The sequence below is a fragment of the Cygnus olor genome, chromosome 10, assembly GCF_009769625.2.
Source record: "Cygnus olor isolate bCygOlo1 chromosome 10, bCygOlo1.pri.v2, whole genome shotgun sequence".
In the NCBI taxonomy this organism is placed as follows: Eukaryota; Metazoa; Chordata; class Aves; order Anseriformes; family Anatidae; genus Cygnus; species Cygnus olor.
The window spans coordinates 10156030-10177009 of NC_049178.1; the positions used below are offsets into that span (position 1 = coordinate 10156030).

General features: G+C 50.3%; 1 protein-coding gene across 1 annotated transcript; it reads left to right on the forward strand.

Annotated features, from left to right (window-relative positions):
* Positions 1-1203: 1203 nt before the first annotated feature.
* On the forward strand, positions 1204-20883 carry COPG1 (COPI coat complex subunit gamma 1). The gene is made up of 24 exons (XM_040568819.1): positions 1204-1349; positions 3943-3995; positions 4156-4236; positions 5016-5087; positions 5538-5617; positions 6102-6177; positions 6314-6406; positions 7655-7741; positions 7842-7999; positions 8609-8742; positions 9516-9583; positions 10017-10205; positions 10669-10764; positions 12250-12493; positions 12878-12953; positions 13891-13994; positions 14102-14227; positions 14634-14702; positions 15076-15218; positions 16209-16380; positions 17355-17452; positions 18781-18919; positions 19901-19999; positions 20583-20883. Exons 1-24 carry the CDS (start codon positions 1313-1315, stop codon positions 20711-20713), a joined length of 2625 nt encoding a protein of 874 aa, XP_040424753.1. The 5' UTR covers positions 1204-1312; the 3' UTR covers positions 20714-20883.
* Positions 20884-20980: the final 97 nt, after the last annotated feature.

Below are 20980 nucleotides of genomic sequence, written 5' to 3' on the forward strand. Positions count from 1 at the left end.
CCCCGGCTCCCTGCGCAGCCACCGCCTCGTGGGCCCAGATAAGCCGGGACGCGGGCGGAGGGTGGCCGCCCCGTGCAAAGTACAGAGCCGCGGGTTCACACGGGCGGCCGGGGCCGGGGGAAGGCCTCGTGGGGCCGCTGGAGCTCGCGGCGGACGCGGCCATGCTCTTCGAGGAGTACCTGGCCCACGGTGAGCGGGGGCGGCCTGGCTGGTGGTGGTGGGGGGGGGTAGGATTTGAGGAGGGGGAGGTCAGCGTGGCCCCGGGACGGTTTTGGGGACGGGGAGGTGAGCGTGGCCCCGCACGGCGCGGTGAGGACGCTGCTTGGGCAGACGGTGAAGGGTGGTGGGCATGGGGGTGAGGGGTGCCCTGCAGCCCCGCTCACGGGGACATCCCGGTGACAGGGCTGGACCCGGGGGGGGCTCGGCACTGGTCCCCCCCGCCCCGCTGTCCCTGCTGCTGCCGCCCAGTGCCACGCTGCCCCTGCTGCCCCCATCTCAGTGCCCCCAGCCCCAGCATCTCCCCCATGCGACCTCTCCTCTGTGTGTCCCCCCCCAGTCCCGGTGTCTCCCAGCGCGGTGCCCTCCCCAGGCCCACTGTGCCCTGCTCCCTGTATGCCCCCCTCCATCCCAGTATGCCCCCCTGCATCCCAGTACCCCCTGTCCTGGTGTGCCCCCTCCGTCCCAGCGCCCCCAGTCCTGGGGGTGCCCCCCTCCATCCCAGTGCCCCCAGCCCCACCACGTGTCCCAAACATACCCCAGTGCCCCCCATCCCAGTGCCCCCAGTCCCAGTATGCCCCCTCCACCCCAGTGACCCTCGTCTCGGGATGCCCCTCCATCCCAGTGCCCCCAGTCCCAGGGTGCCCCTCCATCCCGGTGCCCCCAGCCCCACCAAGTGTCCCATACACATCCCAGTGCCCCCCCTCCGCCCCAGTGCCCCCCCCCATCCCCACCCCAGTGCCCCCAGTCCCGATGCCCCTCCAGCCCCAGCCCCAGCCCCGGACCCCCCGAGCCCCGCCCCCCTCCCCGTCCCCACCAATCACACCTCTCCCTCCCCGCCGGGTCCCGCCCCCCTCACGCCAATCACTCCCGTCTCCCCCCCCGCCCCGCCCCGTTAGCCCCGCCCCACCCGGGGCAGCTCCCGGTAGCAGCCACGTCGGGGGGGGGGGGGGAGCCGGCCGCGCCTGCGCAGTGCGGCGGGTGACGGCGGCGGTGACAGGCTGGCAGGAAGGGGCGGGACGGGCACCGGGACCGGGACCGGGACCGGGAGCGGCACCGGGACGGGCACCGGGAGCGGGGTGCGGCTGGCGGCGCCATGCTGAAGAAGTTCGACAAGAAGGACGAGGAGTCGGGTGAGGGGACGGGCGGGGCGGCGGGGGGCGGGAGGCGGGAGGGGAAGCCCCGGTGCCGCTCCCGGTCCCGGTGCGGGCTCCGTGAGGCGAGTCCCGGCGCCGCCCTGACCGCCCTCCCCCCCCCCCCCCCCGCCCCGCCGCCTGCTCCCCCCGCAGAGACCGCCCTGAGGCCCGCCGCGTGTCCGGAGCCTGCAGGCCGCTCCCCGGGGGCCGCCGCGCTGACCGGGCGCCGGGGCCGGGCGGCGGGCGCGGAGGGTAACGGCGGGGCCGTGGCCGTGGCGGTGGGGGTGGGGTCACCCCGGTGGTGGCGGCGGCGGTGGTGGGGTCCCCCGGTGGTGGTGGTGGTGCCTCCCCCCCCCGAGGGCTCGGTGCTGTTCCCGGCCGTGCCTCCCCGCATCCCTCCGGCCCTCCCCGGGCTGCCCCCGGTGGTCGTGCAGCCGGTCCCCGCGGGGGGGGTTCGGGGCTGTGACCCGCTGGTGTGCTCGCTTCTCGATTTGCTCTGCGCTGATCCCGGAATCGGTAGGGCTGCGAAGATCCCTAGCGTCGCCCGGTCCGACCACCGTCACCCACCAAGCCCTGTCCCCAAGCACCGCGTCCAGCGGAACGCAAGGGGGCGATCGCCTCCATCGGCCTCAGCCAGAGCCTCCCACGATCTCCGATGGGCAGGGAGCTTAGTGAGGGGAGCCCCTCGTGGGGGATTTTGTGGGGTTGTTCTCCCTTTGCACCTGCCACAGGTCTCCACGTGGTACCTGGTGTGGCTGGCAGGGGAGGCACTTCCTTGTAGCGTGGTGTCGACTCGTGTTGGATGCGTTCGTACCAAAAGCTCGCAGAGCTCTCTCTCCTTACTGCCTTCGCTGTTTGCACGCTTCCCAATGCCTCTCCTTCGCTATTGCATTTAATTTTGATCCCCTGTTTCTGTGTTGAATGAAGGCACCCAGCGCTTCCTGCACCTGCTTTTCTCTGCTGGGTTCTCTGTGTCCCACGTGTAACCCTTGTCATTCCTGGTCTTACGTGGAGTGTTTCATCCCTGAATTCATGGGCCTTGGCCTGTCTATTTCTTGTCTATTCCATGGGATGGCTAATGGGACAGTCTTTTAGTTGAGATGAGTGTCTGCTTGCTTGGGTCCTGTTTCTCTGCCTTTCATGGATGATTTAGGTAGCTTTGGATGAGCTGCTTCCATTGACTCTCAGCAATGCACTCAGATGTTATTTTGGGCATGTAACTGCTGTAAGACCCTTGCTTGGTCAGTGATTATTTCTCTGCAAATCAGTACAAATTGTTGTTAGTCATCCAGTGCTGGGAGAGTTCTGGAGACGCTGCCTCTGCCTTCAATGTCTGTGTTTCTCCTTCTCTGATCAGAAGAGCACTTTGACGCAGCAAGCTGTGAAGATCAAGACATAGTGTGCGATGTATTTCAAGATGCCTAGTGCTATGAGATTTGCAGAGGTGATACTCTGCTGATGGCAGATTCAAGGCTGTAGGCATATTGGGCTGCTAGGAAGGTTTTTTCCAATCATTTTCTTCAAATATCTAAGAAACTCGTACTAGAAACATTGCTTTTATTCCTTTCCCCTCATATTCTTCTCTTCCCAATGCCACCTAAGTGCCTATGCCTTGTTCAGCCACCTGCTGCATTTGCAAATTTTATCCGGAGCCAGAGGAGGGCAGTTTCTGAACCTGAAAGGAGCCAGGGTGCAGATGCATTTGCCTTTTAAATGTAAGACTTTTGCAAAGGCTCCTGGCAGCAGCGCATCATGCTTCAAGCACAGGTCAGACCGGAGCTGGACCTGGGGCTGTGCTCTCCCGATCAGGCTTGTTAAATGGAGGAGCAGCACTGCAAGTGGCTCGGTGTTGTCCCAGGTCAGGCTGAGCATAGGTACTAATTAAAACCTGGTCATCAATAACTGGCAGCTTTTGAGAAGCTGCAGCTTGCAGATGCTTAGCAGGAGGCGAGTTAATAGGGACCATGCAGAATAATAGTGCTTTTCCCTCTGATTATTTCGTCCTTAATTGGTGAATTTTTTCTTTATTTAATATAATTTATTCTATTAAGTGGAACAATGAAAGTTATTCTGTGTCCAGACTCTCTTGTCTGCTGTCTTGTTCTCTTAATTAGTGACAAAGAATGCATTACTGGTGGATTTCTCATTGCTTTATAACAGGGGTAAAGCACTCCTGACTCGCCAGCCTGGCAAGCGGTGTCTCCTCTTGTCTGCGACTCTCTGAGCTTTTGTTTCGAGGCCCGCCTTAGTGATGCTCTCACTGGCACAAGATCCCAGCCCTGCAGTTGGAGATAGGTCTTTGGGGATAGTGGTGGAGCACAGTTACTTTACAACTAGTCAGTCTACCTCAGATCGTGGTTGGTTACTCCTTGGGGTGATAAATCAAAGAATGTCCTGTCTGCTCTGCCTTCCCTAATTGCTCTAAAGTCATTCCATCAATGCTGCTTAAAAGAGGGAGTGCTGATTGCTTGGTATTCATGCAAAAATTACCCCCAAATGCTCTGCCTATTATTAAGCTGTAGGCATGTTTAGAAAGTAGCTTTCCCACAGCGCTGTTCCTGTAAAGAGTCTTGTTATCTTTATTTTGCAGGTGGGGGTTCCAACCCGTTCCAGCACCTGGAGAAGAGTGCAGTCTTGCAAGAGGTAAACCCTTAGCTCTCCTTTGTGTCGCCCTTTCTGGATAGAGTCTCTCCCTCTCTTGAGGACGTCGCTGCAGAACTTTAGCAAGGAAGTGGGGGTTTGTTGCATTTTTTTTTTTAGGGGGGTGTAGGTATCTGCATCCTTGTCTGTGCTTTGTTTCCAGGCACGGGTGTTTAATGAGACTCCCATAAACCCACGAAAATGTGCTCACATCCTCACCAAGATTCTGTATCTCATAAACCAGGTAAGGGAGAAAAAATGAGCTGACAAGTGCTTTTGATTGTTAGGTTTTCTCTAACTAAACTTTTCTGAATATTTCTAATGTACAGAACAATTCTAATGCATATCCAGTACAAATTTTTAGTAAGCAAAGTTGCTGTGCTGCCAAGTTCCTGCTCACTTTCTTGTTGTCTAAGAAGTTCTGTGGGCTACAGAGGGCAGGAATGAGGAAATACAAAGAGGCTGATACCTTATGATTTATTATTACTTGGGAGCTGTTAGCTTACAACGCTGTGGTGCCAAAGGTGGTTTTGAATTCTGTTCCTTCAGAACTTAAAATCTGTGTGCTCTAAGGATCAGCTTTGTAAAGGCATTTACTGATCTCGTGGGGTTTCCCTGCCCCAGGGCCTCTGCATCTTATATGTAGTAACTGTAGCTGGCTCTGACTAGCTGTGGTGCCTATGGAGAGTATGACATAAGCTTTCCTTACATAAGCCATGGAAATCCAACCCATTTCTCCCCCGTAAGGAAGCTGTATTGTCACAAGTCATTTTTTGGTAACGTAATAAACCATGCTGTCATCTGGATCAACAACTAAGCCGATTCCAGCCATGGCTGGGGGATTTCTCAGGCAGCATGTTACTCTGTTGAAATACACTGGCAAGGGAGAGACCTGCCGTGCTTCCAGCCACGTCGTGCCTGTTTTCCTTATGCGTGTGAGGCTGAGTCTTCTACCTGCAGCAGACCCGACTCTGGTTGTGGTAACTGGGATTTCCTTCCTTCCTTCTTCCAAACATCTTCTAGGGGGAGCACCTTGGTGTCATGGAAGCCACCGAAGCCTTCTTTGCCATGACAAAGCTGTTTCAGTCCAACGATGTAAGTCTGCTTGCTGATTTCTGCTGTGTATATCTGGTGGGACAAGTTGTCAACAGTGTCTTGTTCAGCCTTGAGGTGTCTTTTTATGGAATCAACTTTTCCATCTTGCCTGGATGCATTTTCTACTACGTGATCTGAGTGAGCAGAATAGGATAAAGTTTAGAAACAGATCAGCTTCATAGCCCTTCCCTTGCAGCAGCTTAACTCAAGTATTCCCTCAGGAACAGAGAATAGCCCTGTCGCTTCATCCCAAGGTTGAGGGGTTTAGAAAAGGAAGGGATGTTTTGTTAATGAATATGAGTTTTGTACACCTTTTTTGCTCAGGCACTGTGGCTCTCTGAAACTATCAGGTTATTGATCTTTGTGATAAAGTCATGGAAGGAGGAAAAACTGAGATCCCTTCTACCTGGTATTCCCTCAACTGATGTGTCTTCCCTCTTTTCTTGCTAGCCAACTCTTCGCAGGATGTGTTACCTGACTATCAAAGAGATGTCTTCTATTGCAGAAGATGTAATCATTGTTACTAGCAGGTCAGTCGCTTTGGTTTTCCCACTCTTATATTCATGCATCCTCCAGTAATGCTCTTTCAGCCTCTGATAACTGTAGAAAAAAACTCCAAAAAACTGGAGATAACTGTAGTCCCCAAGCAATGTGAAGACAAGGAATGTTCTTGGTGAGGAAACAGATCTCCTTTAAAAGAGGCTATTAAAATACAGACACTGAACTACTGGTGATGTATTTGAAATGTGCTGTGTCCCCATATCCCATACACTTGGGTGTTTGTTTTGTCACTTTTGGTTAAAAGATGTGGCAGTGCTGCAATTCTTCGCCCCTGTTGCAAGAGGATCTTTTCCTCCTGCCTTCCCACCCTGATGCGACTTGCTTGAGTCCTGCACTTGCCTGCTTGGTTTTCGGCTGTGGTCCTGTCTGCCTGCTGCTCTGTGGGCACTGTGCTTGCACCTAAGAGCTGCTGGCTCAGGAGCGCAGCATTGAGAGCTTCCTGTTTCCAACCAGCTTAACCAAAGATATGACCGGGAAGGATGACAATTATCGAGGCCCTGCAGTGAGAGCACTCTGTCAAATCACCGATGTAAGTGCAGCTTTTCTTTTGGGGCTGCCCTAGGCCCTTCGCCCCACCTTTCACCCTGCTTCCCATGCCTTTGTGTCTCCTCTTTCACACTCCTGACAGCTTTTCTGTATCAGCTGTTGTTTCCCTCTCCCTGCAGAGCACCATGTTGCAGGCCATCGAGCGTTACATGAAGCAGGCGATTGTTGACAAAGTGCCAAGCGTATCCAGCTCTGCTCTGGTGTCCTCCCTGGTAGGTACTCCCTGTGGGGTGGGCCTGAGGGACAGTCTAACTGGGAAGTGGTGGTCTGTGGTGGGACTGCACATCTTGGGAGTTTCACATGGGAGCTGTCCTTTGGTAGAGGATACATGAGGGAGAAAAAGAGGAGAGGAAAGAGAACTACTTTTATGCGGTGCAATACAATTCAGTGTCAGAGTAATTTAATCCCAAAGACTTAGTGCTCCATTAGAAAACAGCCCACCCTTTCTCCCTGTCTTCAGGGAGAAAAATTATCACCAGTTTGATGTGGCTGGCAGTGCCTCCTAGGAGCCCAGGCTGTCGGTGTGTTGGTACAGGCGATGCAGGATGAGAAGTGCTGTGTGCACGCACTGCACAAAGCAGCAAGCAGGGCGGCTGCTGTCTGCACCAAAGTGGGGGAAGCTTGCCCAAGGGCTACCCGTGCTGCACTTAGGAAAAGCAATACCATGGCCGCAAGCCTTTGGATCTCTCCAGTTAATTAAGTGGATTTGTGGCTGGGTGCGTCTTTGAGAGGAGAATTAATGACCAGCTTATGAGTGCAAACGTCTCTGTGATGCTCTCAAGTGTCCTATTTAACACCAACCTGCAGATTTAGGAACTTCAAGGTTTAAAATGGGATGTGGCTGAGAATCCAATGGCATTTCTGTGGTAGTAACCTGGATAGGGAAGCTGTCCCTGACTATTGCAGAACTGCGGGGGCTGCACGATATTTGTGTAGGCACTGTGGCAAAAATGCTGGTGGTCCAACACTCATGATAGCACATACGCTCTTCTTCCCGTTAACAAAGGTGCTAAATGTAGCCTGAGGAGCTTTGGTCTGTTGAGTTCCTCTTAAGAGATGTGAGATCTGCAGGCAAGATTGGAAGGGTTTGTGTGTCTTTGTGGTACATGGCCACTCCAACTCTAACCATGGTGCAAGCATCACAGCGTTATTTCTTGTCAAACTGTTTCCTTTGTCCTCTGCATACAATCCAGGAGTGTTTCTGCAGGCTGGGGTTTCATTGTTGCTGTTCCCGCCCTTTGTGAAGTGAGGAACTGGTGCTGACTTTGCAGGAGGTGTTTAACCTCTTGAGGCCACAGCTGACATGGGCAGGTCTCTGCATCCTTGTCCTCTGCTCTTTATAAGTTGCTGCCTCCAGTGCCCTCATGGGGAAGGCTTGTTTTTTGTTAGTATGAGCTGTTATTCCCAAAGCTTCCTCCATCCTTCTCTCACGGGCTGTCTGTGCCTTTGTCTCTACCCAGCACCTGCTGAAGACCAGTTACGATGTGGTAAAACGCTGGGTGAACGAGGCTCAGGAGGCAGCTTCCAGTGACAACATCATGGTGCAGGTAGGAAACCCACCTGTTGGTGCTCAGCCAGCCATCTCCAGGCCACAGAGGGGAGTGAAGAGCCCAACGTGGGTTTGTGACAGTCTCTTTCTCTGCGCAGTATCATGCTCTGGGCTTGCTCTACCACGTGCGGAAGAATGATCGCCTGGCTGTCAACAAGATGCTCAGCAAGTTCACGCGCCATGGCCTCAAGTCGCCATTTGCCTACTGCATGATGATTCGAGTAGCCAGCAAGCTGCTGGAGGAGGAGGCTGGCAGGTGAGGGGGCTCTTTTGCCCTGCTGGAAGAATTTCCTCAGGTCCTGCTTCCATCTCCTCTTATGGGCTAACTTTTCATCTGATGAGAGCGATTATTTCTGTCTTTGAAGAGCAGTGTGTGACTTCTAACTTACTGATGGTTAAAAGGCAGCAGAATAAATGACAGGGTGCTTTCCTGTTACGGGATCGCTTCTGCAAGTCTTGTCTGTGTATGTGCTTGCACATCAAATACTTGTTTCTCTTTCCTGTTTTGTGTATCTGTTCTTTATCGAGATAATCTGTTTCATTTTGTCTTCTGTAACCGTGGCTAGCATGTGTGCGCTGGGGCTTCCTGGTGGATAAGATCTCTGGTGTGTACAGTGAGCTCTGAGTAACTGAGTTAAGGGAGATTCCTGTTAGCCCGTAAAGCAAAGGCTGTTGTCTCAGATGGCAGCCAAACATGCTGGAAGTACAGTGTAATGACTACTGCAAAATATGAAGATGGGGGGGGGGGGGTTGTGTCTGTTTTTACCTTCCCAGAGGCAATGGTACCTGTCCAGTTTTGCTGCGGGACTCTTCGTTTCTGTTAGCACCCTTGTTTTAATTCATTCTTGTGTTTTTTGTCCCTCAGCCGTGATAGCCCCCTGTTCGACTTCATCGAGAGCTGCCTAAGAAACAAGCATGAGATGGTGGTCTACGAAGCTGCTTCTGCCATCGTTAACCTGCCCAACTGCACTGCCAAGGAGCTGGCACCGGCTGTCTCAGGTAAATGCGGCGCTCACAGCAATAGCGAGGGAGTTATGGGTTGGTGTGGTGATGCCTGCTGATTACCCTGGAAAGGCCCTTATGTAGTTTCAGGCTTGTAAAGCTGCCATGCTCCTGGTTGTTTTATGCTGGTAGTGAAAGCCTGTGGTGTGTATGAATAGCTTTGCTACTGTAAAGGTATTTGCCTGAACTGTTCAGGTGTGGGTTACTGAAGGCTTTGGTTTTTTTGTTGTTTTTCTTTTTTTTTTTTTCTGTAAAACAGGGCTGGATTCTAACTGCTAAATCTTCCAGCTTTAGATTGAGTGTAACTGTGTAAAAATTCAAGGTGTTGGGGACCTGCCTTCCCAGCTCAGCCCAGTCCAGAGGTTCTCCTGAGCTGGGACCGGGCGAATGTAGGGAGCGTGTCCTTCATGGGCAAGCCCTAGGAAAGGAACAGGGTTTGCAAAGAAACAGAAAGCAGCAGTTCAAATTGACTCAATAGGAAAGATGATAAAATGGTGAAATTGGTTTCCCAGGGGAGCAAAGGATAACAGCACCATGGAAAAAAGAGGGAGATGGGTAGGGGCTGGATGTCAGCAGGAACATGTGGTGAAGGGAACAACAGGGAGGGAGAAAGAAAGGAAGCTGGTAAATTCAGGGTTGCTTCTTAAGTATGCTTCTAGTTATCTTCTGCTCACAGCTGTTTCTTCATTTAAACTCATGCTTTAGGTATGAAATGCTTCCCATCATAGATTGTCTAAATGTCTGCCTTTGTTGGTTTCCCCACCTTGCAGTTTTGCAGCTGTTTTGCAGCTCCCCGAAGGCAGCGCTGAGATACGCAGCCGTCCGTACCCTCAACAAGGTAGGAGCAGAGTCTCTTGGGAGCTGTAATCATTTCTCATGCACAGGGAGGTGCAGACTTTAAAAGAGAAAGGAGGTCACATTGGGCGATGATTTTATGTAAATAACTTCTACCCTGGGATACAGCCTTACTTGTCATAGCTTATGAGTGGAATAAAGCCTCAAGGAGCACTTTACAGAAGGAAAAAAAACAACCCTGTTCACAAGTCTGTGAGAGTGTGTCACTGGTCTTGTGTTATTCCTGGCCCTTCTGAGCTTCCTGGGGTGAAGGAGCTCCTTGTAAAGATGTAGATCAAACCTTGATGCTAACTGGACTGCTCCCTGATGGTCTTTGTTCCAGCTTTTCCCTTGACCTTGACAAGGTTTATATTTTTTTGCTAGCTGGGCTTTTTACGTGTATTCAGTGACCTTCCACTTTTCCCCTTCCTCTCCAGGTGGCCATGAAACACCCATCCGCTGTGACTGCCTGTAACCTAGACCTGGAGAACCTCGTGACAGACTCCAACCGCAGCATAGCCACCCTGGCCATCACCACGCTGCTGAAAACCGGCAGTGAGAGCAGCATTGACCGGCTCATGAAGCAGATCTCCTCTTTCATGTCGGAAATCTCAGATGAGTTCAAAGTAAGGGTGTGTGAGGAGGTGGTGCACAGGTTCCTGAAGGTTGCCCTTGGTATTTGTCCATGTTTGTGTGTGCGCTCTGAAACCTTGGATGGAGCCCCTTCCAGCACCTGGGCTGCAGCATTTTTGCTGGGACGAGAGAGAATCTGAGGCTATCAGCCCAAGCCAGGCGTCAGTCATACAGTACCCAGCTCTAAAGTCTGGGGAGAAGCCCTTTGAGTATTAAATTTCTTTCTTGCTCCCCCAGTGGACATGGGCTTTTGCTAGGGGCTGACCAGCACATTAAAGATCAATCTTCTTGTCTAATTCCTAAGTTTATATCCTCCTGGAACTGCCTTTATTGGATAACTAAAGGCAAAATTGTAGCTTCCAGGCCAGGGAACAGCACCAAATTGACAAAATTCAACCTTTCTTTTTTCTGCTCAGCTTGACAGTCCTCTTTTTGACTTGCCCCTCTTTCCTCTAGGTTGTAGTAGTGCAGGCCATAAACGCGCTGTGTCAGAAGTACCCTCGCAAACACGCTGTCCTCATGAACTTTCTTTTCACTATGCTTCGGGAAGAGGTAAGTTTGCAAGCAACTGCTTTGTGCTTCTTTTTTGTATTGTCAGAGATCTAGGGACTCCCAAGTGCATAATAATGTGAATACAACTTAGTACATGTCAGACAGAAGGTTTTTATTAATTGTGAACTTACCAGGAATTTTACCACCACCATATGCATGAACTGCAGGACTGCACGGTGGCCTCTGCGAGAGTTAAGTTCTGTGCAGTAAGATTCTCTACCTGTCCTAAAAGGCTTGCAGTCTGACAGAAATGACCAGCTATGCATGACAGCGTACACATCCTAGCATATTTTCAATGTGGTTCCCATTCTTTAACTTTTCTGGGGGTTTACTAACTCAAAGCAAATGTAGGCAACAGCAGATCTGTTGGCAGACCATGTGTGTTTCACATTTGAACCAGCCTTCTTTTATACTTTGGCAGCAAATTCCAAGAAGTTTTGTCCTGTACCAAAAGATTATGTAACAACTTATTTCTTGATGACACAGGACCGCTTTTGTTCTGTTCTCTGAGCTGTGACAGTGAAGGGATCACGAGTACCTATAACCACTCACTGCATTCAGTCAGACAATTGCAGAAAGACAGCTTTACAGAGGTTTGCTGAAGCTCATTTCTAAATGAGCTGACACGCATGCAATGCAGCTGGCACCGCTGCTTGCTCTAACGTCACCTTCTGCCAATTACAGCCTCTTGTTTGGGAACAAACCAGAGCCCCTTGCTCTGCTCCTGTGAAAAATGGACTGTTCTACTTTCCCAGATTTTCTGTGGGTGGATGGCATCATTTCGAATGTGGTTTTGTAGTTCAAACCATTCTGTTTTACATTTTTTTAAATCTAAAGTAGCTACAAAAAGATCCCCCAAATGCCTAGAACTGTGCATGTAATTGGCAGAGGATAATGTGCAGTTTAATCCCATGGTGTGTATCAAGGACACTAGTAAATAATGTCTGAAGATAACTGAGTGTTAATGGCATGTCAGGTTATAGGGTGTGCCTGGGGAGGTATTGATTGCCTGTCTTCCCACACTAATAGGGCCATTTACTGGGTCCTGCTGTGGCAGATATGATCCTTAATATATTTCTCTTGTGATTCATCCTCAGATGTCTGGTGCTAAAGGGGAGAGGGTTGAATTTTTCTCCTCCTCCCACATGGCTGTTTTTTATGCGCTAATTCTAGCAGCAGAGAATTTTGAAGGAGATATAAACCCTTCAGGCTGATGGATTTTCTTTCCCTCTCTATGATCTGTTTTTTTCTTAACTGCAGCCATTCTGAAGGATGCTGGCAGGCGAGCTTGAATATTAGCTGGTCCTCTGGGACTAAAGAGGGTCAGAAGAAGTGGGCAGCGTTACTGCCCTTCTCCTTTCAAACACAGATTAAAAGCGTTGGGTGTGAGTGACCTTTTCAAAGGAATTTTTTTCCTGCCTGGCTAATTCAGAGTGTCTAACGTGCTTTGAGCTTTCCAGCTGAGCCGTTCCCTTTGCTCCCTAGGGCGGCTTTGAGTACAAGCGAGCCATTGTGGACTGCATCATCAGCATTATTGAGGAGAACTCGGAGAGTAAGGAGACAGGCCTGTCTCACCTCTGCGAATTCATCGAGGACTGCGAATTCACCGTGCTGGCTACTCGTATCCTCCACCTCTTGGGCCAGGAAGGGCCCAAAACCAATAACCCTTCTAAATACATTCGCTTCATCTACAACAGGGTTGTCCTGGAGCATGAAGAAGTCCGGGCAGGTAAGAGACAGACCTGGAAAAGCTGTCTGGCCTATGACAGAATGTCAAGGAAATATAGTGCATGAACACCTCTGCTTTTGAGGATTGTGATTTGCTGTAGTCCTGAGTGGATATTTTTACACAGCAAAGACCCTGCGGTAATATTGATGGAAAAGTTGGCCTGCAGCTGAGAAATGGAGGGGGGGATGCAGTGACTTCATGGAACTAGACAGAGGAGATTTGCAGGCACTTCACTATGATACATCTGCCTCTCCCTCTAGTTACAGCAGTGCTTTATACTGGGGCTAGCGTCTCTGATGTGACGTTTGAACACAGCCAGGAAACGGTAGAAACTTCAGCTGATTTCCTTGTTTGCTAATTCTGTTTTTATGACTTGCGCTATAGGTGCTGTAAGTGCTCTGGCCAAATTTGGAGCCCAGAATGAGGAGATGTTACCCAGTATCTTGGTGTTACTGAAAAGGTGAGCATCACCCGATGTTACGGGGACAAACAGGTTCTTTAGGGATCCTGCTCAGAATGAGGATGCTATGAAGTTGTAGTTATAATTAGAATTCTCTGAAATAATAAAGATTATAGTAGCACAGGATTTTATGATCAGTGTTATCATGGTTTAGTATTTGTTCTAGTCACCTGAACCCTCTGCGGGTCAAGTCAAATCTTAATTCTTGGCGCACAAGATAATAATAATATGCTTGAAGGAATACCAGTTGCTTAGGGTAGAGGCATCCCTGATCACTGGGGAATCACAGGTTTTGCCATCCAGCAGCAGTTCCCATCCAAGTCCCACTTAAACTTTCAGCTGCTTGACCGTATCGGCAGTGTTCCAAGTGCAGTTACACTTCCTTGTTCTGTGACAGCCACCACGTCCGGGTTGGCCGGGTGCCCGCAACATTTGAGGCTGGTGGGGAGGGAAGAAGTTGGCCTGGCACCCAGGATCTTCAAGGCTGGTGAGGAGGGAGAAAAGGGAAGCTGACACGTGACCAGCTCACATACAAATAATGAGCACTTACTTTACAAAAATGGCATTGGTTATGCTAACATTATTGTCAGGAGTCAGGAGCGTGGGGTACCGTGAGTTGTACCTCAAGAGTTTCTCAGCATCCTAGGTGAACACTTCTGTTGGCTTGAAAGAGCTTGTCAACATCCACATGCTTGTCTACTCTTCTGTCTGTGGGTCTGAGGAGGTGCAGCAGCTACCTGGGATCCTGTGATGAGATCACCAACGGCATTAAGTACTGCACAGTGTGGTGGATGATTGCTTGTCTGATACAATTGCTAGTAGGCTACTTGTCTCTACAGCATGTTCTTTCTGGCCCTGTAAGGTGGTTAGTCACCTGGTTTCATTCATGTGGACTCTGCTGCCTTGTGCTGAAGCAAGTTTTCTGCTTTCTTCTCAGGTGTGTGATGGATGATGACAACGAAGTGAGAGACAGAGCCACGTTCTACCTGAATGTTCTGGAGCAAAAGCAGAAAGCCCTCAATGCTGGCTACATCCTGAACGGTAATACAAGAAGTCCTCAAACAAGCCTGCGCTTACTTCCTGGTTTAACACTCCACAAAGAGCTGGTGTTAGCTCTGGTTTCAGTGACCTGTCCCTTCTGTCTCCAGGTTTAACAGTGTCCATCCCTGGCCTGGAGAGGGCTCTGCATCAGTACACCCTGGAGCCCTCTGAAAAACCCTTTGATCTGAAGTCCGTTCCTTTGGCGACAGCTCCTATTGTTGAGCAAAGGGCAGGTAAGGCACAGTCCCCTGAATGCTGGCCCAAGCCCTTGGTCAGTAGTCCACATTGGGCTTGCTGGGAGTTGCTGAGATCCATCCTATTTACATTTTGTGGAATTTTATCTTCTGTAAAGACTAAGGCCAGCAAATTTATTTGCTCCCACATTAGTATTTCAACTCCTAGTTAGTCCAGCTGCTAATAATAGTAATAGTTGGAACTGCCGCAGCTCTGGTGAGGATTACCAAAGGTATTTAGGAAGCTAAATACAGGTCTCTAATCCATAGCAAGATGAGAAATGAGCTCCCTTCCTTTCTTTAGTCAAATCTCTCTCCAGATATTGATTTATTTTCTAGTTTAGTTACTTATTACTATTCACCTTCATATCTTGTTTATATTTTTTTTTTTGGTTTTCCCTTGCAGAAAACGTCCCTGTTGCTGTAGTCAAACAGCCAGAGAAGGTGGCAGCAACACGGCAAGAAATATTCCAAGGTAAACTGATGGCAAGGCCTCTCCTGCATGCCTGTGTGTAAGAACCATATAGCTGCTTCTTGCTGAGCCTGCCTAGCCCCTCTAACTTCTCCCATCCCCTCTTGGGGAGTGACACAGGCACCCAGCTGTAAGTCAGGTGTTGACCCCTGGGTTGTGGGGATGCTTGTAGTCCTCTTCTGTCCAGCTTGCAGTAGATGTGGGCAAATGGCAGCTGACTCTGCTTTTAATTTTAGAAGTCCCTAGTGAATGCTTATGGGTGTTTGGTGAATGGTTCCTTGCTGCAGCAGCTTCTGGCTGTTTAATTGAGGGCTTTGAAACTACTGACACTTTTCTGTGGGTTGGGGAAGGCAATGGTTTGTGTCCTCTGTTTCAGAGCAACTGGGGGCAATCCCAGAGTTTCGGGGACTGGGCCCGCTCTTCAAGTCTTCCCCAGAGCCTGTTGCCCTGACGGAGCTGGAGACAGAGTATGTGGTTCGTTGCACCAAGCACACGTTTGTCAGCCACATGGTGTTCCAGGTGGGTAGCTATGGCATGCGGTGCCAAAAGAGGACTGGGAAATAAGCTCATGACCAGTTTAAAAAAAAAAAAAAAAGCCCAAAACAAATAAAAACAAAACAGAATAAATACCTCAGGGTTATCTGTGTTCAGAGCATATCACTCGAATGAGTCCTTAGTTTCTCACCCAGGGCAGCAGAGCCCTGGAAAAAAATTAAGGGAGCGCTTGTAGTTTTGGTTCAGCAATGCACACATGTACAGTCAAAATAACAATCAGACAGGCACTAGGTGGGGCTGTTCTCATTGAGTAGTTGGCAAGGGGAGCTGTATTCTTTCCTGAGGGACCCAAGCATGTGCTTTGGACATAGGAGAGTGAAGCTTACCATATCTGAAAGGCTGAAAACATTACCAGAGAAAGTCATGTGGTGGTAGAGAGCTCCCACCCCCTGCATTTTGTTTCAGCCTTTGCAGTACAGGTGCTTGTTTCTGTGAGTCTTGGCTTTGCCTGTGCCACCCTGGTGCTGTATGTGAGGAGATGTAGGGAATAGAGTAGTAATATTGCCTTACAGCAAAGAGTTAACCTGGGAATTATCTTCCTGGGAGGAAGGACAAAGTACATTTAGAGAGAGAGTTCCACGCTGATTGGTGAACTGAAACAAGCAGAAGCTGATACACCCCTGCCCTCATTGGATTTGTGTTCCTGCCTGGGTTGCAGAGGTCACACATTGGATAATTTTGTGCTGGTATAAGTGTCATTTTCTTTTAAAAATAAAAAAATAAAAAATGCTTGAGCACTGGAGTACCCTGAAGGTTTTTAGCTTCTCCCCTAAAGCATTTATATGCCAGTTCCTCTGTGACTAAACTGAAACGTGAGCCTTACTGATAGCCGGATTGGTTGTTGAGATAGAGGCAGGAGTTCCCAAGCTGACACCATGCTCCAGCTATGCCTACAGTGAACCTGCTGTTACAGCTGAGAGCTTCAAGCTGGCTTTGTTCTCCCCTCCCGTTTAGTTTGACTGCACGAACACCCTGAACGATCAGATCCTGGAGAATGTCACGGTGCAGATGGAGCCAACGGAGGGCTATGAGGTCATTGGCTACGTCCCTGCCAAAAGCCTGGTGTACAACCAGCCGGGTACCTGCTACACGCTGGTGGCACTGTCTGAAGAGGATCCGACAGCAGGTAAACAGTTTGTCCTCTATTTTTCCTGATATCCCCCAAACGAAGCATACCGTATTGCTCACGCCCACACACATTCTACCTTGCATCCTAGCCAGATATTTTTAGCCTGTGTGTGGGTGCAGCCCTGAGTGATGCTGAGCATGACTTCTCCTCGCTGTCTGAGGGCTGTTAGGCCTCCCTTCTCCTCTCCTTGTTCCCTTGTGCTGTGGCATTGTCGAGTCGGGCTGTGGCAACTGGCAGCTGAGCATTCAGATCTGCTGAGTTATCTCCTGGGCACCCTGGCACATCCTTTAGCCTGCCTGTTCTTTGTGTTAGTATGTGGGGAGGTGGGTGGTTGTCTGCCTGTCTGTGAGGAGCTATGAGTGCCCAGACACCGAGTAGCAAAAGAATATTTCAGACAAATGGCCAGAACTTCAGTGATGCCTCTTTAAACTGAACACGAACCAGGCTCTACCTGTGCTCTGGTCTTGCTGGTTTGTGTTGAGGCTGCTCACCTGTGTGTGGCTGCCCTTCATCCAGCAGTGCCTGTCTTCAGAGATGAGTTGCCACTTCCTCTCCCAGCCGTGTGGTATTAATCATCTGCTGTGTTACGGTGCAAGCTGGTTTCGTTTCTGATGTGCATGAGCTGATCCCTAGGTAAAGGATCTTGCCCCCTTTGCAAGATGCTGGTGGGACATGTTTAGTTAATATTCCCAACGCAAGTTGAGGTTCATCAGTAACAGCGCTTGATCTGAGGATTATGGTTTTGTGCAGCTATCAGGAGCCTGTATTTATCACTGTTAGTGTTGCAAGGAAATACTTTGTCCTTGAGAGAAAGAAGCAGTCAGAGTGCTCTCTGGGTCGTGTGCTAAGCCTGTGCTGCTGGCTGTGAGGAGGAGAACCCAGCTGCCCCAAGCTCCCCAGCCCCAGTCTGTGCCAGAGGAACACAGATCTGGTGGTAACGTGAGCTTTGCCTTTGCCTCCCCCATCTCCAGTGGCCTGTACGTTCAGCTGCATGATGAAGTTCACTGTCAAGGACTGTGATCCCAACACGGGTGAGGCGGATGACGAGGGTTACGAGGATGAGTATGTGGTAAGGAGCTGGGCATGTACCCCATCACGGAAACTGCAGTTGTTTTGGGGGACTTTGTGATCTGTGCCCACTAACTTGCCATGCAAGCAGCGATGTAACCACTGGCACTGCTGTGGACAGAATGACAAGAAGAGGAGGGTCTCGCTGCCTCTGTGGCGTCTGTCCCAAGGTGTGAGATGTGGGTTTTGGAGACCTTGTCTGTCTCAGCTGGGCTGCTGGCCATCTCTTGCTCTCTGCAAGTTGCTCTCTGTGGTTGCACCGTTAATTGCCCGGTGGCTTGCCCGATGCAGGGAGATTTCCAGCTGTGCTCTTCCTCTGCGGAAGGTTGGGCTTTTCTCTCCCCAGCACTGAGACCGATGAAAGCACTGATGCTGTGAAAACACCTCTGTTGGCTGTTTTACCACACAGGAAGAAGCTCAGCTTATGCTTGATCAGAAACTGGGACTGCCTCTCAGAGGGTGGTGCTCGCCCTCCAGAGACAAAGCGATGTTGTGACACAACCTCAGCCTGTCCTGTTAGCTCCAGAAGCTGTTTTCTATGCGTTGCCTGTCACTGCTGCGAATCTGATTAGAGGCACTGCTGTGCAGTGAATCACTGAGGACACGGCGTCCTCCCAGGAGTGGGGAGGGTTTTTTCCAAAGGAACACACGAGGGTGACCCCTCTGCCTGCTTCCCACCAGTCACCAGGGCATTTAAGTGATATTTAAACAAACTCTTCCATCTGTTTCAACTATACTCAGCAGCAATTGCTGAAATGAATGCAGGCTGGTGTCTAGCCAGTTCTGGCACTGCCTGCTCCTAGATACATACTCAGAACTAGGTTTGTCCCTCTCGCCTCGCATAGACATCACAGCAGCAGTTCAGCTAACCTGGCACGTGGTGTTAGGTGATAGCAAGCATCTGACAGCGTCTCACTATACTTTACCAGCTACAAAATAAGCTAGAAAGGCAAAATACAAGCTTAGGGGCAAATGGTACGTCTGACTGAGCACCAACAACTATTTATTAGTTTTGTTTTGCCCTCTGTTTTGGATGTTTGCCTAGTAGTGCTTTGATCGTTGTCAGGCCAAGGACTGTGCTCAGAATGGAAACCTGCTCTGTAAACCCTGGAATGGCATGACGTGGCATTCCCAGGCCAAGCAGTTGCTCAACCAACTGTTTGCTTCAGCAAACTAGAAGGGACAGGGCTTGCTCTGACATTCTCATGAGCAGAAGTGGAGGCTGCCTCCTACATTCACCAGATCTCACGGAATCCTGTCTAAAACTCTCTCTAGAGAGAGCAGGGTGAGTAACAAACATGTTTCACTTGAGCCTCTTCTTATCATCAGCTTGAAGACCTCGAGGTAACAGTGGCTGATCACATCCAGCGAGTTCTGAAGCCAAACTTTGGAGCAGCGTGGGATGAAGTGGGTGATGAGTTTGAAAAGGAGGAAACCTTTACTTTATCTGCTATTAAAACCCTTGAAGGTAAGGTGGTGTCTGAACCCAGCAGGGCTCTTAACATCTCTCTCCCTCCAGCAGGCACAGACTGGAGATGCAGTCTGGTTCGGTATTACGTCTCTCACAGAAAGGCAAATAAGGCAAAACCCTTCACAAGTAATTCCACCACAGCTGTTAAATGTGGGCCTGCAGTTATTGTGATAACAAGACAGTTCAGGCTTCAACAAACAAACAAGTATTCTGGGCCCTGTGGAGACCGGGCTGGATTGTGGGAGGCAAGAGAACACTTGCACTCTAGCCTCCCAAACAGATCACAGTTAACCTGTGAGCTCCCACTTTCCCTCTGTGAGAGGAAGAGCTGCTCTGACCTTGGGACTCAAGACCAAGAAAAAAAAGATGCAAAAAGCAGAAGATACGAGGTTGGCGGGCAGGCTTATGGTATAAGCCCTCTTCTTTCACCATTTATTAAAGATTTATTGTTCCTGAGTAGCCTGTAACAACATGGTCCTTCTGATGACTTAGAAAGGTGTCCTTTGTCTGTAGCCCTGTCCTGTTTCCTTGCACAGCACCTTGGGCTTGAAGTACCCTCCCTGAGGCCTTTTCAAATTCCTCCTAAAGACCTGTAATTCCTGTCAGGTGTTGTCTCCCTTCTGCATCCATCTCCAGAGAAGCAAGCTTGCTGTCAGGGCTGTGCAGCAAGCGTGCAGCCAGCTGCACTCCATTTCCTGACTCATTCATTCTCTTGTTTCGGTTGCAGTGGTGCCTTTGCTGCATCAGATAACAGAACTGCCGTGTGGTGGCGGCTTTTTTGTGTTGTTGTTTTTGCTTGTGTGGCTTGCTTTTGCCTTCCTGATGGCCTTTTAAAGCACAACACTGGCCAATGCCTCAGGACAAGGACATGAACTACAACATAAAAGCAGGGTTTTTATTGTCTTTTGATGTTCTCTTTGTGTCCTTGTCAAGACACTCATGACATGGAATCTGTTTTACTTACTTTTTTTTTAACAGAGGCAGTTAGTAATATCGTGAAGTTCCTGGGGATGCAGCCCTGTGAACGATCGGATAAGGTGCCAGATAACAAGAACTCCCACACGTTGTACCTGGCAGGTGAGCTGTGGGCTGAGGTCTCCGCTCAAGCAGCAGCCCTGGGAGGTTGCACAGAACCGACTGAAAATCGGAACAGGAGTTCATGATGGAACCTGTTGTGCTCAGGGCAGGATTTAGAGGCTTGTCCCTGCTGTGGTTTCTGTCCCTGAAAGTGCAGGGCAACTGGTACTGGAATCAGGAGGGTGCTAGGGTGGGGGGATGTTAGGATCAAGCTCAGCTGGGTGGAAGTTGCTGTCTTGGTGAGCTGGCATTCTGGTTTGGAGTGAGGCTGAGGGGGAAAGTACAGTACCCTTGACCAGCAAAGTCGATGTGTGCTGGAGGTTGAAGGTGAGTGACTGGTTGCTGAACAGGTGCCTGGCTCTCTTCTCAGCTAGAGTTTAAAATAAACTTTCATGAGGTTTTACAGGGCAGAGTCCCAGGTACAGTGTAGTGAATGAGACACGTGCCACTCGGGGTCTCTTCTGGCCCCCTGGGGATTTGCTGCCCTCATCCACCAAGCATCAGCCTTCATTTTGGGGCTTTCAGCATGCTGGGGAGCGCAGCCTGTGGACTACTCACTCCTTCCTTCTGCCTTGCCTTCCAGGTGTGTTTCGGGGTGGCCATGACCTCCTGGTACGGTCTCGTCTCGTCCTGACGGACACAGTGACGATGCAGGTCACTGCCCGTAGTGGAGAGGAGCTCCCAGTGGACGTGATCATGGCCTCTGTTGGATAACTGCCCCCTGCACCACTGCCCCCTGCCTCCCAGCCCCCAGCAGGGCAATGCTTCTTCCTCTCTGCCAGCAGAATAGGGATCGTGTTCACTACAGCAGCTTTTGTGTCCCCTTAACTACACCTAGGACCTGGATGTAGGGTTCCGTCTATTAAAAATAATGCTGTTTTTAAGGTCTGGTTTTATTTTTATTAAGCAGTTTTTATTTTTATTTTTAAGCGGACCTCCTTTGTCCCTGCTCTGGAGGGTTTTCAGGGGTGGTTACCAGAC

Bases quoted from the DNA above. Each gene is read 5' to 3' on its own strand.
- COPG1 (XM_040568819.1), top strand. From the start codon at position 1,313: ATGCTGAAGAAGTTCGACAAGAAGGACGAGGAGTCGG. The intron at 7,742-7,841 runs GTAGGAAACCCA...TTCTCTGCGCAG, and splicing joins GTGACAACATCATGGTGCAG to TATCATGCTCTGGGCTTGCT. The intron at 16,381-17,354 runs GTAAACAGTTTG...CCCCATCTCCAG, and splicing joins TGAAGAGGATCCGACAGCAG to TGGCCTGTACGTTCAGCTGC.